The 12,341-nt window shown below is 38.0% G+C and overlaps 1 protein-coding gene across 18 annotated transcripts in view; it reads right to left on the minus strand.

Moving 5' to 3' along the window:
* Window positions 1-1,944: 1,944 nt before the first annotated feature.
* MECOM (MDS1 and EVI1 complex locus) overlaps window positions 1,945-12,341 on the minus strand; it is a 259,851-nt gene continuing 249,454 nt past the window's right edge. For all 18 annotated transcript variants that reach the window (XM_033150607.1, XM_033150605.1, XM_033150599.1 and 15 more), the window contains 5 exons: window positions 11,122-11,291; window positions 9,803-9,932; window positions 6,371-6,598; window positions 5,792-5,978; window positions 1,945-3,696 (listed from right to left, as the gene is read on the minus strand). In XM_033150607.1, the coding sequence (XP_033006498.1) occupies window positions 3,562-3,696; window positions 5,792-5,978; window positions 6,371-6,598; window positions 9,803-9,932; window positions 11,122-11,291 (850 nt within the window). In that variant the 3' untranslated portion in view covers window positions 1,945-3,561. The remainder of the gene's footprint in view (window positions 3,697-5,791; window positions 5,979-6,370; window positions 6,599-9,802; window positions 9,933-11,121; window positions 11,292-12,341) is intronic.

The following is a 12,341-nucleotide window of genomic DNA, read 5'->3' on the forward strand; positions in this document are numbered from 1 at the left end:
GCAAAATAAATTAAAAACCAAAAAAGTGACTTGTCAATTACTGTCTGGCTAAAATACTCTGGGATTCCCTGCCCGTGAAAATATATTGTATGAGGCAGGATAACAACATTGGATCACTAAATTCCAAAGCAGCCTCTGGTACAATTGGTGTAAGGAACAAGTCCAGTTCATGCACTTGTACTTTGACACTCAGTAATGATAATAATGATGATGATGATAACCCACAAACAATTCTAGAGTCAGGAACACCATGTGCCCTTTTCCCACTGCAGTCACTCACACCAGGCTATTCCTCAAGGTAGTCTGCTGCAAAGTGAGGCAATACAGCCAGAATTGGAAATAAGATACACAATGAACACATCAGACTGCTTTCCACTTATGCAAGGGCTCTGTGGATGCTGACGTAGAGATCTTTTTAATTTTTTTGGCTGTAGGTCCAGCACAAAGGAAATTCTTTGAAATACATACTTCACTTATTGAATTCATTACTACAAAATGTGGTGTTGGCCACTCACTAAGTTAGTTTTGTAAAATGATAAACTCACACGAGATAGGTCAATCAATGGCTGTTCACTATTTAAATATTCATACACAAAGCCTTATACTTCTGATGGCAACATAATTGGGCATCCAAAAGGAGATGGTTATCACCCTCAAATCTTGTTGGAAGCAAAATGCTGAGTAGATGGTTCCTTGGTGTGCTTGAGGAAGAAAATACAATTGTTTACCCTGTGTGTTGCAGGGTGGGGAGCTATTAACTTTCACAAAAAGAGAACATTAATAATACCCTCATATGTTCTGTTTGTAGTGGTGGCTGGTCCATTGGGGCTGGTAGTAAGTAAGGCAGGAGGCCAAGAGTAGGTGAAGCCAGAACCAGTTACAGGCAGAGCCAACTAATTTTGCCACTATCAGTCTCAGTATTGAGTTCTACTAAGAAGCAGAATGCCGTCATCCCCTGTATGGGTTGTAAAAAATGTAAGCAGGTGGGAACCTAGCTGCAGGCAGGCTGAAGTTGGTGCAACAGTGTCTCATTTACCCTAGGGGATCTGCCTTCACTGTTTGTTGGGTAACCTGCTTTCACTTATACAATCCTAGATTAGTCTAGTCTAGACGGGGACTTTTTGCCAGGTAACCAAAACCTGAAATAAAAAAATTGAGATACAGTGGTGCCCCGCTAGACGAAAAGAATTCGTCCTGCGAAAATTTTCGTCTAGTGGGTTTTTTGTCTAGCAAAGCGGCAATGACAGCCGTGCTTTCGCTAAACGAAAAAAAAGACGAAAATTTTTCGTCTTGCGAAGCAGCCCCATTGACTTTTTCGTCTTGCGGGGCAGCTTCCGCTAGACGAATGCCGTTCGTCTAGCGAGTTTTTCGTCTAGCGAGGCATTCGTCTAGCGGGGTACCACTGTATATAAACAATTTACAGAATAAACCAGTTTCCCCCAGCAGTCATTCCAGATACCATAAGATTTTGCAGATCTCCCTCTCTGTGGGTAAAAGAGGTCTGGCCTTACAATCTCCTCTCCTAAGCAGCATAGGAGGCATTCCAGGGTTAGACCATTACCCAACAGACCGTAGAATGGTGGTCCTGCACCACTGACAAGGGGAACTGCTGCCACCTCCCAAGCTTCTGCCAATCTGCCATGCCAGTGTGGGCCTGGGAAGGCTGTTTGACTGCCCTTGATTCTCTCTTCCCCAATCTACTGTGATTGCTGTAACCATCTTATGTTTAGCATTTGTGATTGTTGAGAAAACAGAGTAATCATATTGATAGCTCTAGACTTGAGTATTTTGAGGGCCAACAGGGGTGTGGGTTTGCTTTTGTCCTTTTGCAAAAGCAGATTTTGTGTGCAGTTAGCATTATTGCTAGTAGGGGAAATTTCATACAAATGCTGTTGAAATCCATTCTATAGCCAACAAAACAAAAGGCCAGTGAAAAATGATGTCTTCATTTTGTAATCCTTTATTTTTTTTAAATTTGATCCTCCCATAGTAATGTACTGAAATGCATAACAGTTACATTGTACAAAGCATTTAAAGAAAGTACCTCAACTTGCTGGTTATTCCAAAATGAGATAATAAACAAAAAAGAAAATAAAATCTGGTCCCTCACCAAAAGGGCGAAATTCTTGGTCCCCTCCCGCCCCTGCCCCCAAAATAACCGAATACAATTCATTATTTATTTATTGGGGGTTTTCTTTTTTAAACATAAGTTTGGAACACTTCATTTTACAAATAGGATTAACATGAACGTAACATCACACAAGCTCGCAGACAACCGGCATAAAATATTGGGTACAGTTTTCTTTTTCTTTTTTTTTAATCAGAAGAATCATGCTTTCGTGAAGAAAAAATTAGAATGCTTTATACATTTGAATCATTTTTGCTGTATTACAAAAAAATCTCTAAATCACCTCTATTCATTATTTAGTTTCAGTAAAAGGAAAAAAAAGATAGTAAAAGAGGAGTGTAAGAAATCTGTTTTAAACACTGTTTGCACGAACATATATGCAGATCAGTTCGCCTCCTTTTTTTAAGTCCATGGGTGCCCAGAAAAATGATGTGGGGTGGAGTTGGAGAGAACTGGAACAGTGCTATTAATTTCATATGAACAGTGCTACATTTAGCAAGAGTGCTTTTTTCTTAATCCACAAACAATTGTTTGCCAACAAATAAATACATGTACACGCAACACCAATAAAGAAAGAAATCAAGAGCAACAAATGAACACCAACAAAATAAAACAAACAAAACAGTGACATGATTGTCTAAAATTAAAATGCCATTACATTGATCAGGGAAACATTGAACTATAGTGGTATGTTTGATGACTGTGGTCTTTTGCATGTAGTATGCTGAAAGACTCACCTCCTTTAATTGCTGAACTCTCCCAAGTTTTTTTTTCCTTTTTTTACAATATACACAGACGTCTTACATTATTGTCTCATGTGGTTCTTTATTTTTACAATGCAGTTCAGAAGGCAAAAGTTAAGGAGGGGGCAAAATATTCATTGTCATTAGGTTCTAGATTAATGGTTGATGTACATTCGAGGGAACTGCTTTGTCTTCCTTAAATGGTTTCAAACGCATAAAGCATAGATGAAGAGGATTTGTATAGAAAAGCAACTGCTCCTAATCCTGCCTACAATTACCATTCTACACGGTGGGGAGGGGGAGACTCAAAAAGGGAAAAAACAATTCTGTTTTAGTTTAAAGGAGTGCTAACGTTTGTGTAACAATACACATCTTAACCCATAAGTCCCTCCCCAAGCAGGTGGAGTGGAAGACACATATTCCCCAACAAAGTCTATTTGATCCATGTATTTTGAAAGTCGCATTGATCCTCAAAATGTCAGCAGCTGCCTTCGCTGTGCAAAACAAAAAGATTGAGAATAAATAGTTTTCTTTCTTTCTTTCAAATCATTCAGTTTAAGGTCACCTGACTTTAAATGTGACCCATCAGATTTCTAAGGCATTCTGCTCTGCAGTCTTTTAAATAGTCTTCTAGCAAAGAGCCATGTTGCTAGTTTGGACTTGGTCCCAATCCTGTTACATTTGACGGTGTCATACATGACTAATGGACTGGATGGCACTGGATTCTGCAGCAGCTCTTGCCATACTGTGCCACACATTGGATGAATTGTGGGGTGCAGAGTGGAGAGAGTCCTTGTCAGAGAGTGAAAGCATCATAGCAATGGCCTACAGTTGAAAAAGAAGGAGGAAGAAGTCAAAATAAGATATTCAGTAATATCATTTAGAGTCATAGTTCTATCATGGAAGAACCTATTCATTCAGTGGGAATCAGCAGTCTGGCTCCCACCTGGGAACCATTTTGGAATTAACCCTGTACCACAAAGTCCTCTCTCTTGGTTTCTAAAGGCTCATGATAGAAAAAATGAAACTGTGCTAGGCCTGTGTTGTTAAACCCTTTGGATCTGTGAATATACTTTACTTTATGGGGCCCCAATGTGGCAGAGGGAAAAGCCCAAGAACTTCATATACTGTATTTACTTAAATCTAATGCTCACCTCTTTTGGCCAAATTACAACATGAAAATTAAGGTGCACATTAAATTTGATGGCAAATTTACATTCACCAGCAAATACTTTCTTTGGTTTCAAGGTTCTGAAAATTGAGGTGCGCGTTAGATTCGATGGCACATTAGACTTGAGTAAATACGGTCATATGGAAACAAAGAAAAGGCAGCCGAGGGCATAGTCAGAAAGGCAGCCACAACAATGTTTGGATAGACAAGGGTATTTTGCCTTCTCTATTCCTCCCTTGCAGCAAAAACTGGTGTGTTTCCAACTAGGCCCTCAGTTGAGCAAAACTGCAGTTATTTTGCAAATAGTGGCCAAACTGGCAACCTTTCATGCCCCACAGTTGGAGAAATGCTACACTAATTGGGTTAATTACCTTGGTATAAGAGTGTTGTACAGAACAATTCAGTGATTTCAAAACCTAATTACATGACTGGTCTTTACTTCATGGAAGTAAGTTAAGAGGATCCCCATGGATTTCACTGTGTTGTGGCATGTTCCGAATCTTCTCAAACAAGTTTAAATGAACTAATTTGTTAACCTTCTCTGCAAAGTAGAAAACTGACAAGGATTGGGGACATTAAAATTTCTACTAGCATGTGAAGAATGGTAAGCACACTTGACTCCTTTCCAGAAAAGTATGGTTTCAGGTTACATCTAGACAGCCTAGCCATCTAAGTTGTACCAACCAGTAAATACGAATAATAGGGCCAGTACAGACAAAACATTGGAACTCTCTTGTTTATGAATACGGGAACGGAACAGACCACAGGATTGCGCTCTCTCTTTCACTTAGTACTCCATTCTCCAGTGCATATTTCCTCCGTCTATCTTAACAAATGTCAGGAATTACATCGGCACCAACATTAACTATGGTTTGCACTAATCTTTATTTTTCATTAAGAGTCCTTAATTTTCAGGTGTTACAACACAAGGTCAAATCTTCTTAGCCAGGTTTGGAAGCCTGGGTTTGGAAACAGTTTCAAAGAACAAACATCATTGTTAATGTTGGTGGTTGAACCGCTGTCATTAGTCTGGATATATTTGTACCAGAGAGGAAAGGGAAAAAGAGAAGATGCATATGATCCAATGGTGTCCTCCTTATTAAGTAGTGGGTGGACATAGCAGACAACACAGTGATTCTCCAAGCAGCTCTCTTTATTCTCAGGCTGGAACAGAAGTGAACTGAAGGGCTGAGCCAGTTTGTTGTGACATGTTGCAACAGTAACAACTCTCTCTAGCTACCCAATCCATGAATGGCACTCTCAATCCTTCATTTGCATGTGGACCTGAGTGAGAACTGCAGTCATGGTGGGCAGAGGGAAACTATATACACCACACCCCTAGTGGCCTAGGGTGAGAACTTCAATACATAACACTCCTGATCTCTTAACTGCAGTTAAGCAGTGTCTGTCCACCATTTTCTCAGCACCAGCTCAGTTGGATGTGGTGTTGATGCAGCAGCACTTGTTCATCTACCATGGGCCAGAAAAACAGAGGTGCATTAACCATATCAGCACAAAAGGTCAAACAAATTGAGGTGGCCTTTTGAGGGTATCTCCAGATGGGTTTCTTACAGTTTGTATATGCAGCAACAAGTGTTTTACGTTTTCAGTGTACATTTGTACGGAACTGTCTGCTACTCTCAGGATTAGGCCTTCTTTGACTCCTCTCAGTCTATTGTTTCAATCCCCACCATCACTCTTCCCACCCAGATTACAATTTATCCTGAAAGCACAATAAAATGGATTTACCTGGGATTTGGACTTGCGACACAATGGCTGCTTTAAGTCTTCTGGAAGATGGGAGGTGCTAAACGCTGCCAGTTCAGCTTCACTGAACTGGCTTTCTTCTACTTTCCTCACTTTGAGGCTATCAGTGAAGTGCCTTATATGGTCCAATGCAGAAAGTCCAGTTTTATTAAACTCATCTTCCTTATACCTATGAAACACCCAAAGATTGGCATACTGATTGGTTTTGAAAAGCAAATTATCAGTGATTTAAAAAAAAATAGTAATTGAAATATTTTGTCTGGTCTTTTGGGCAAAATTGAGGGCATAATAGACATGGTTCTTTTTAAAAATTAAATTCTTAACCATATGTTTAGGTTCTACTGATTTAAATGAAACTATAAAGTGTGGCTAACTTTCTCTGGATCACACCCCTTAGGAAGCTGCTCAGTTGCACAATAGTTTTTCTATTCCAAACCTTGTCCACAAATAATTATTAACAGGCATATTTAGGTCAACCTGCAAATACAGAACCTGGATTAAGTCCTAGAAATTGGGACTTCTGCTGTATTTTCTACCATCTTGCTTTGATCTTGCTCCTACCTGCCAGGAGAAGTCTTGCAATTCATTTCCAAAGCATTTGCTTCTTCATAGTCACCCTCTTCACATATGTTGCTTACAGCTGGTTCTTTAACAGACCCCCCTGTTATCTCACTTTCTTCATCTTCTTCATCCATCATTACTTCATCTTCTGCTTCTTCATCTTCCAACAAGTCTGAGTTCTGGCTTGTCACCAGAGTCTTTTCATCCTTAAAGTGACTTCCATTAATTCTTCAAAAAAATACATACCAAATGAAAACAAAATTACCTGTTAGCAGTTGCAGAAACAGGACCTTGCTTTCTAAACTTTGTTTTGCATTAACTATCCCATAGGTGGTAATTGCCATAATTAAAATCAATAACCACTCTGTCCACTTCATTAAGTGGCCAATAATCCTTTGAAATTCAATTCACAGTCTGACAGAATAGTGAAGATAGCTTTTCTCACTATTACATCTGAGTTTTAGATTACTACATTTCATTATTCTTGAAAGTAGAATTCCCAGCATAGTTACTATTGACCAAAAGGAAAAATTATTCATGTTCTCAACTGTCTCTCACTGCCCTATTAACCACAGGGCAATAAGCATAACAACAATCAGTAGTGTACAATCTGCTTCACAGCATAGTTGGAAAGTAATGGGTAACCACTTCATAGGCTTGTTGTGAGGACAAAATAGAATAATAGTCATGGGGCAAGGGTGCAATACATATTTCATAAATAAAAATAAAAATATATACAACAGGTTAAACCCATTTACATAAAGGCCTTCTACCTATATCTTGGGCTTGCAGTGTGTAGTGTGTTGGAGAGGTGCAGAGCACTATGAACACGTCGGCTTCAAAGTGAAACCAATAGGCCTAGATGCATTTAATTCCATAAAAGATTGCGACCTTTGTCATGCAGAAGCAGTCATGTGAATTACTGACACTGTTTAGTACTTCACACCAAAAAAATATTCCATTGATTTTAGAAGCATTCTGTATAATTTAAATGGAGATAAGTTTTGATTGGTTTGCCTTGTTATCATAACATTTCAAACTCATACATGTAACCAAATGTTCTAGTTCACTGGAAGCTCTCTGTCCTTCTCAACCCATTCCCTAGAGAAAAATTACCCATTTCTAAATACAAAGGAATTTCACTTTTCATCTGATTGCTTTTAGATTTTCCAATAAATTGTCTGTTAGGCTATATGAAATGAAACCACACCAGACATTATCCCATAATTGCCTAAATCATGTAGGGTTACCCACAAACAATAATCTTTTGGATCGTTTAACAAGCTTGTGTCTACATTGGTCAACATGTCTATATTTCTTCATTTATACTTCAAGAAGAAAAAGAAATAGAATTTAACCAATTATCATTAAGGATTACAGGATCCATTAAACATGAGGAAATAATCTTGGAATAACCATAAAGAAACCCATAATTTTGCAATGATCTTAAAAAAGTGACCATCATCTCACTTGTGGGTATCTTTGGCATCTTTTATCAGGATGCTCTGGCAGAACTTCTTGGACAGTCTTAAGAAACTATGAGCTATAAACCAGGGATTGCCAGATTTTTAAACCATGCCAGAAGAAGACAGTTTGAAGTGAAAAAGGACTTGGATTTAAACCAAAGTAATGAAAGCCACATGATTAAAAAACAGATTTGCTAATTATGCTTTTCATATGCAGTAATTTGCCAAGTATGAAATATCTATCAAAATTTCGAAAGGAAACAGTGGATGACCCATCAACCTTTTTTTCCCTTATAGACTTCCTATCAGAGGACATGTTGAGACCAGATGTGAAAAAACTAACCCATGACAATCAAGCAAGAAGAAAATTTGAATGTGTATGTAATGTATTATCAGCTGCCTTTATGAATATATGCCTACTAGTTTTGACCCAGCATAAAAATGAGTGAGAAACTTTAAAAATAGAAAGTCATAAGCCATATGCAATTTCTGACCTTGAACATGGAAAGCAAATTAATGTGAGAGAGAAGGCAGTAAATTTTAAAAATAAATTTGACCCAGAACATAATCACACACCATGTTACAATTCTGTGGAAAGTTTATGCTTATCCCCAATTCAAGTGCTGTTTCAAATCCAAAATATGCACTTGACATATGCACTTGAACCATATATTGATTTATAGTCTGTTGATGCATTAGAGTGGCTAGGGCAACCCAGCCTGATGGGTGGGGTATAAATAAAAAATTAGTAGTAGTATAGTAGTAGTAGTAGTAGTAGTGTAGTAGGGGTTTTATATGCACAGTTCACTTTCTCTACTAAAATGTTTAGTGGACAAAATGGGCGGTAATATAGTTTTACATTCGTGTTGAACAATTATATTGATCTTCATTAGGAATATATCCTTGCTAGCTGTTATTCCCAGAATATAGGGCAGTTTATGCCTCAACCTGGTAGTGCCCCACATTATGGATCCATTTGTATGATTTTGAAACAGTATTTTATGAAATACACACTGTCTTTTCCAGCAGTGTACCTAGTGATGCCAACATAAGAACCATGGCCTGCTTTAGCATTGCATAGGTTGATATAGTAAATGGTTGATGGTTGGAAATGGTTCAAGCTTGCCTTTTCCGGGAATTTGTGGGTGGTAAATCAGGTATTGTGGTGCAGCTGGCCCCCCTCTGCATCTGTAACAAATGTCTCACTATCCCACATTGAATACAGAGCAGCTTCTAGCTCTGAATTAGGTGTTTGGTTATATGCAAAAAGCTAAAACTGGGGCAAATCCCTGAAGGGAAAGTGATGTCCACTAAGATTACATGGGCATCCAAATACTGCCAGAGGGTTAGTAATTTCCTTCCCAATTCCTCACCATTTGGAGGAAATTTCAAACTACTCTTTCCTAGCTCAAGCACATATTGCTGATATTGCTGAACTGGGAATGATTGAAACTTGCTAATGCATGAGACATTTCTTGTGAAAACACTTGATTTTTATTTTGTATTTAATCCAGTTTGACCTACTTACTTTGGCCTCATTAACATCAGTACATTTAACTTTGCTAATTGTCAGGAGATCCAAACTATGTTTTCAAAAAGATTTTGTGAAGATACCAGCTGAGTATATTGCTAAGGATAGTGTAGAAAACACAACAAACACCTTAATTGTAGTAGTTTTGCCTGATAGAAATGGTCAAAAGTAAGTTTGGGATTGCACAATTATGATAGGTGCGCAAAATTTTATGTCTTGTATGTAATGGAGACAATCCAGAGAAAGTTCCATGTAATCGAACTACAATGATATCAAGAAAACTCTATGACTGTGATTCAGTCTCACTGGCTTTAAAGGGAGTATGTCACCTTGATTTTGCCCAATTCCTTTTGGAAATAAGCTGGAAAAGTAACACTTCAGCAGTAAAGAAACAACAGTTAACGAAATCTGCAACACAGAGAAGTTACACCTTACCTTTCTTCTGAATTGTTGTGGTTGCTATTCCCAATGAAATTACGAATTTCAGTAAAGTATGAGTCTTCTTTGTCATCTAGGATAGCACCTGTGCTTTCAAGTTCAGAATGAGGTGAAGACGTAGCAGTACCTTCACAGAAAAGTAAATATTTGGTTTTTTATCCTATCAGAATTATGTTAATTTTTATTAATTTATTAACTACTTTCTTCATGTGTCTCAAGGAAACATACAATAAAAATAGCAAAAAATAGTGCCAAAGTTCCCAAATGTCATCAGTGCACATCTTATCAAATCAAGACAAAGAAATGCTTGATAAAACACACTCGACTATAATAGAAATGGTTCAGCTGGAAGTGAGCAAAACAAATGAAGAACTGGATGTGCTCAGTCCTATGGACCCATCCCATCCTATAGGTGTCCTCAGGAAAGGATCTCCAAAGAAAGTTTGTCAAAACAAGAAGTGGGACTGGGCTGCCAGATTTGCTTGCAGAACATAAAACAAGCATGGAGAGAAATAGCATAGTTTACACAGCTGGCTGCTACAGTGATCAAAGAAACTAAGCATTCTGATTCTGGGCTCAATTAAATAACATTGAAAAACATTGTGCCTCACTGGTCAATTGTAGGGTTGCCATATTTTAAGAAGTAAAAATCCGGACAAATGTTGTTGAGCTTTTTGTGGAAAATCAACCAAAAAAAGGCAAAGAGCGATGCATTCCCCCACCCCCACCCCGGACGCTAATTTCGACGTTTGAATCCATACATATGGCAGCCCTAGTCAGTTGCCAAGCCCTCTTAGGGAGACCTACCTCACATACTGAAAAGTACAATATGATGCATAGATTCCACTGACATTTATAGAACTTAGTGTGTATTTATTTCAGAGTGCAGGCATCTAAAAATTATGTGTCTAATTTTTCTCATTTTAGTCTTAAAATAGATGACCATTTTCATCTAATCCATTGATTCAGTGGAGATAAACTTGGATATGTTGCTAGTTGTACACAATAGTCTATCAAAACTGGTATATTAGGCTGATGCTACCCAGGTCTTCAACCATATCAACTTCCTGGATCAAAATTCGGATCTGATTTCTGGCATGTATTTAAGATTTTAGTCACAAGTACATAAAAACCTAAGGATAATGTTCAAGCCCACTGTATTCTTCTAACATAGGAAGATCCCTGTAATAGTTGTGGGATGGAAAGCATGATCTGCAGTGTCACAAGAATGCCACACCTGTACAACAGACCTGTATGATCTCATGAATTCCCCTTAAATGATTTATTTTAATGCAGAAAGCATGATAGGTACATACCAGACATGTTGCCATTCTCGTGTTTTTTGAGATGTCTATCTAAGTTGGTTTGTTGGCCAAAGCACCGGTCACATAAGTGACATTTGAAGGGCTTCTCCTTATTATGGATGTTACGAACATGTCTCTGCAGGTTAGACGATATACTAAAAGACCTGTCACAGTATTTGCATCTGAAAATAAATATCAAATAAGAAAGTAGTATGTGAAATATAACTCAAATGAAACTAGAGAGCAACTTTCTCAATTACACAAGAGATGTTCCAAGCTGCAATACCAAAATTTAACTCTAATCTTTTTTAAAATATGTATTTTAATGGGATCACACCAACATTGTACAATAATTCTTTGACATGATAACTCAGTGAATCATTGTAATAATGTTATTCTATTAAGCTCCACCACAGTTTTGCTAAAACAATCCAGTAATATCTCCACCACCCCATATATTTTATTTGGTTTTTCAATAAAATAGGAAACATTGCAGGTTTCCTATCCAGTTATTTCAAGAACTACAGAGTAAGGTGAAAGAGCAGAGGGTAATCTGAACAACAAATCATAGAATCATAGGGTAACAGTAGAGTTGGAAGGTGCCCCAAGAGTCATGTAGTCCAACAACCTGCAATGCAGGAATGTAGCTAGAATACCTTCCAAAGAGAAAATATCACAAAATACTGCTTGAAAGACTATTTCCAATATTTTTATGCATTTTATTTGGATCTAACTTTCCAGTAAAGCAATGGTTTCTATGCTTCGAGCGATTCCCCCTTATTCCCTATTCAGAAAGGGCACAGTAATCTCATTACAAATTTAACCGAATAAATAGTATAGATTTTGCTCTGAAAATCCCAAGTCTGGTTTCTGGTATCGGGAAAGATTCCATATTATTAATACTGTAAAGTAGAAGGGATTTGTGGCCAGTGTGAAATTTCGGGAGCTTGCTAGGCTGTGATAGTGATAAAGGAGAATAGGATGCACAACTGACTTGTTGCACTTTTTGTTTCTTATGCTTCCCTATCTTGTCTGAAATTGGTCTTGTGCATCTTTCCCAAACAAAGCTTGCATATGTCTCCACTAAGGAAGACATGCAAGATTGATTTTAAACAAGGCAGAGAAATCTAGGGAGTAGGAAGCACAAGTCAACTGCACATCCTGTCTCCTATCTCTCCCCCCCCCTTCCCCACCACCCATGTACCCACACATACATTTTGGCACATGCAAAA

The sequence above is a fragment of the Lacerta agilis genome, chromosome 5 (assembly GCF_009819535.1).
Source record: "Lacerta agilis isolate rLacAgi1 chromosome 5, rLacAgi1.pri, whole genome shotgun sequence".
NCBI lineage: Eukaryota > Metazoa > Chordata > Lepidosauria > Squamata > Lacertidae > Lacerta > Lacerta agilis.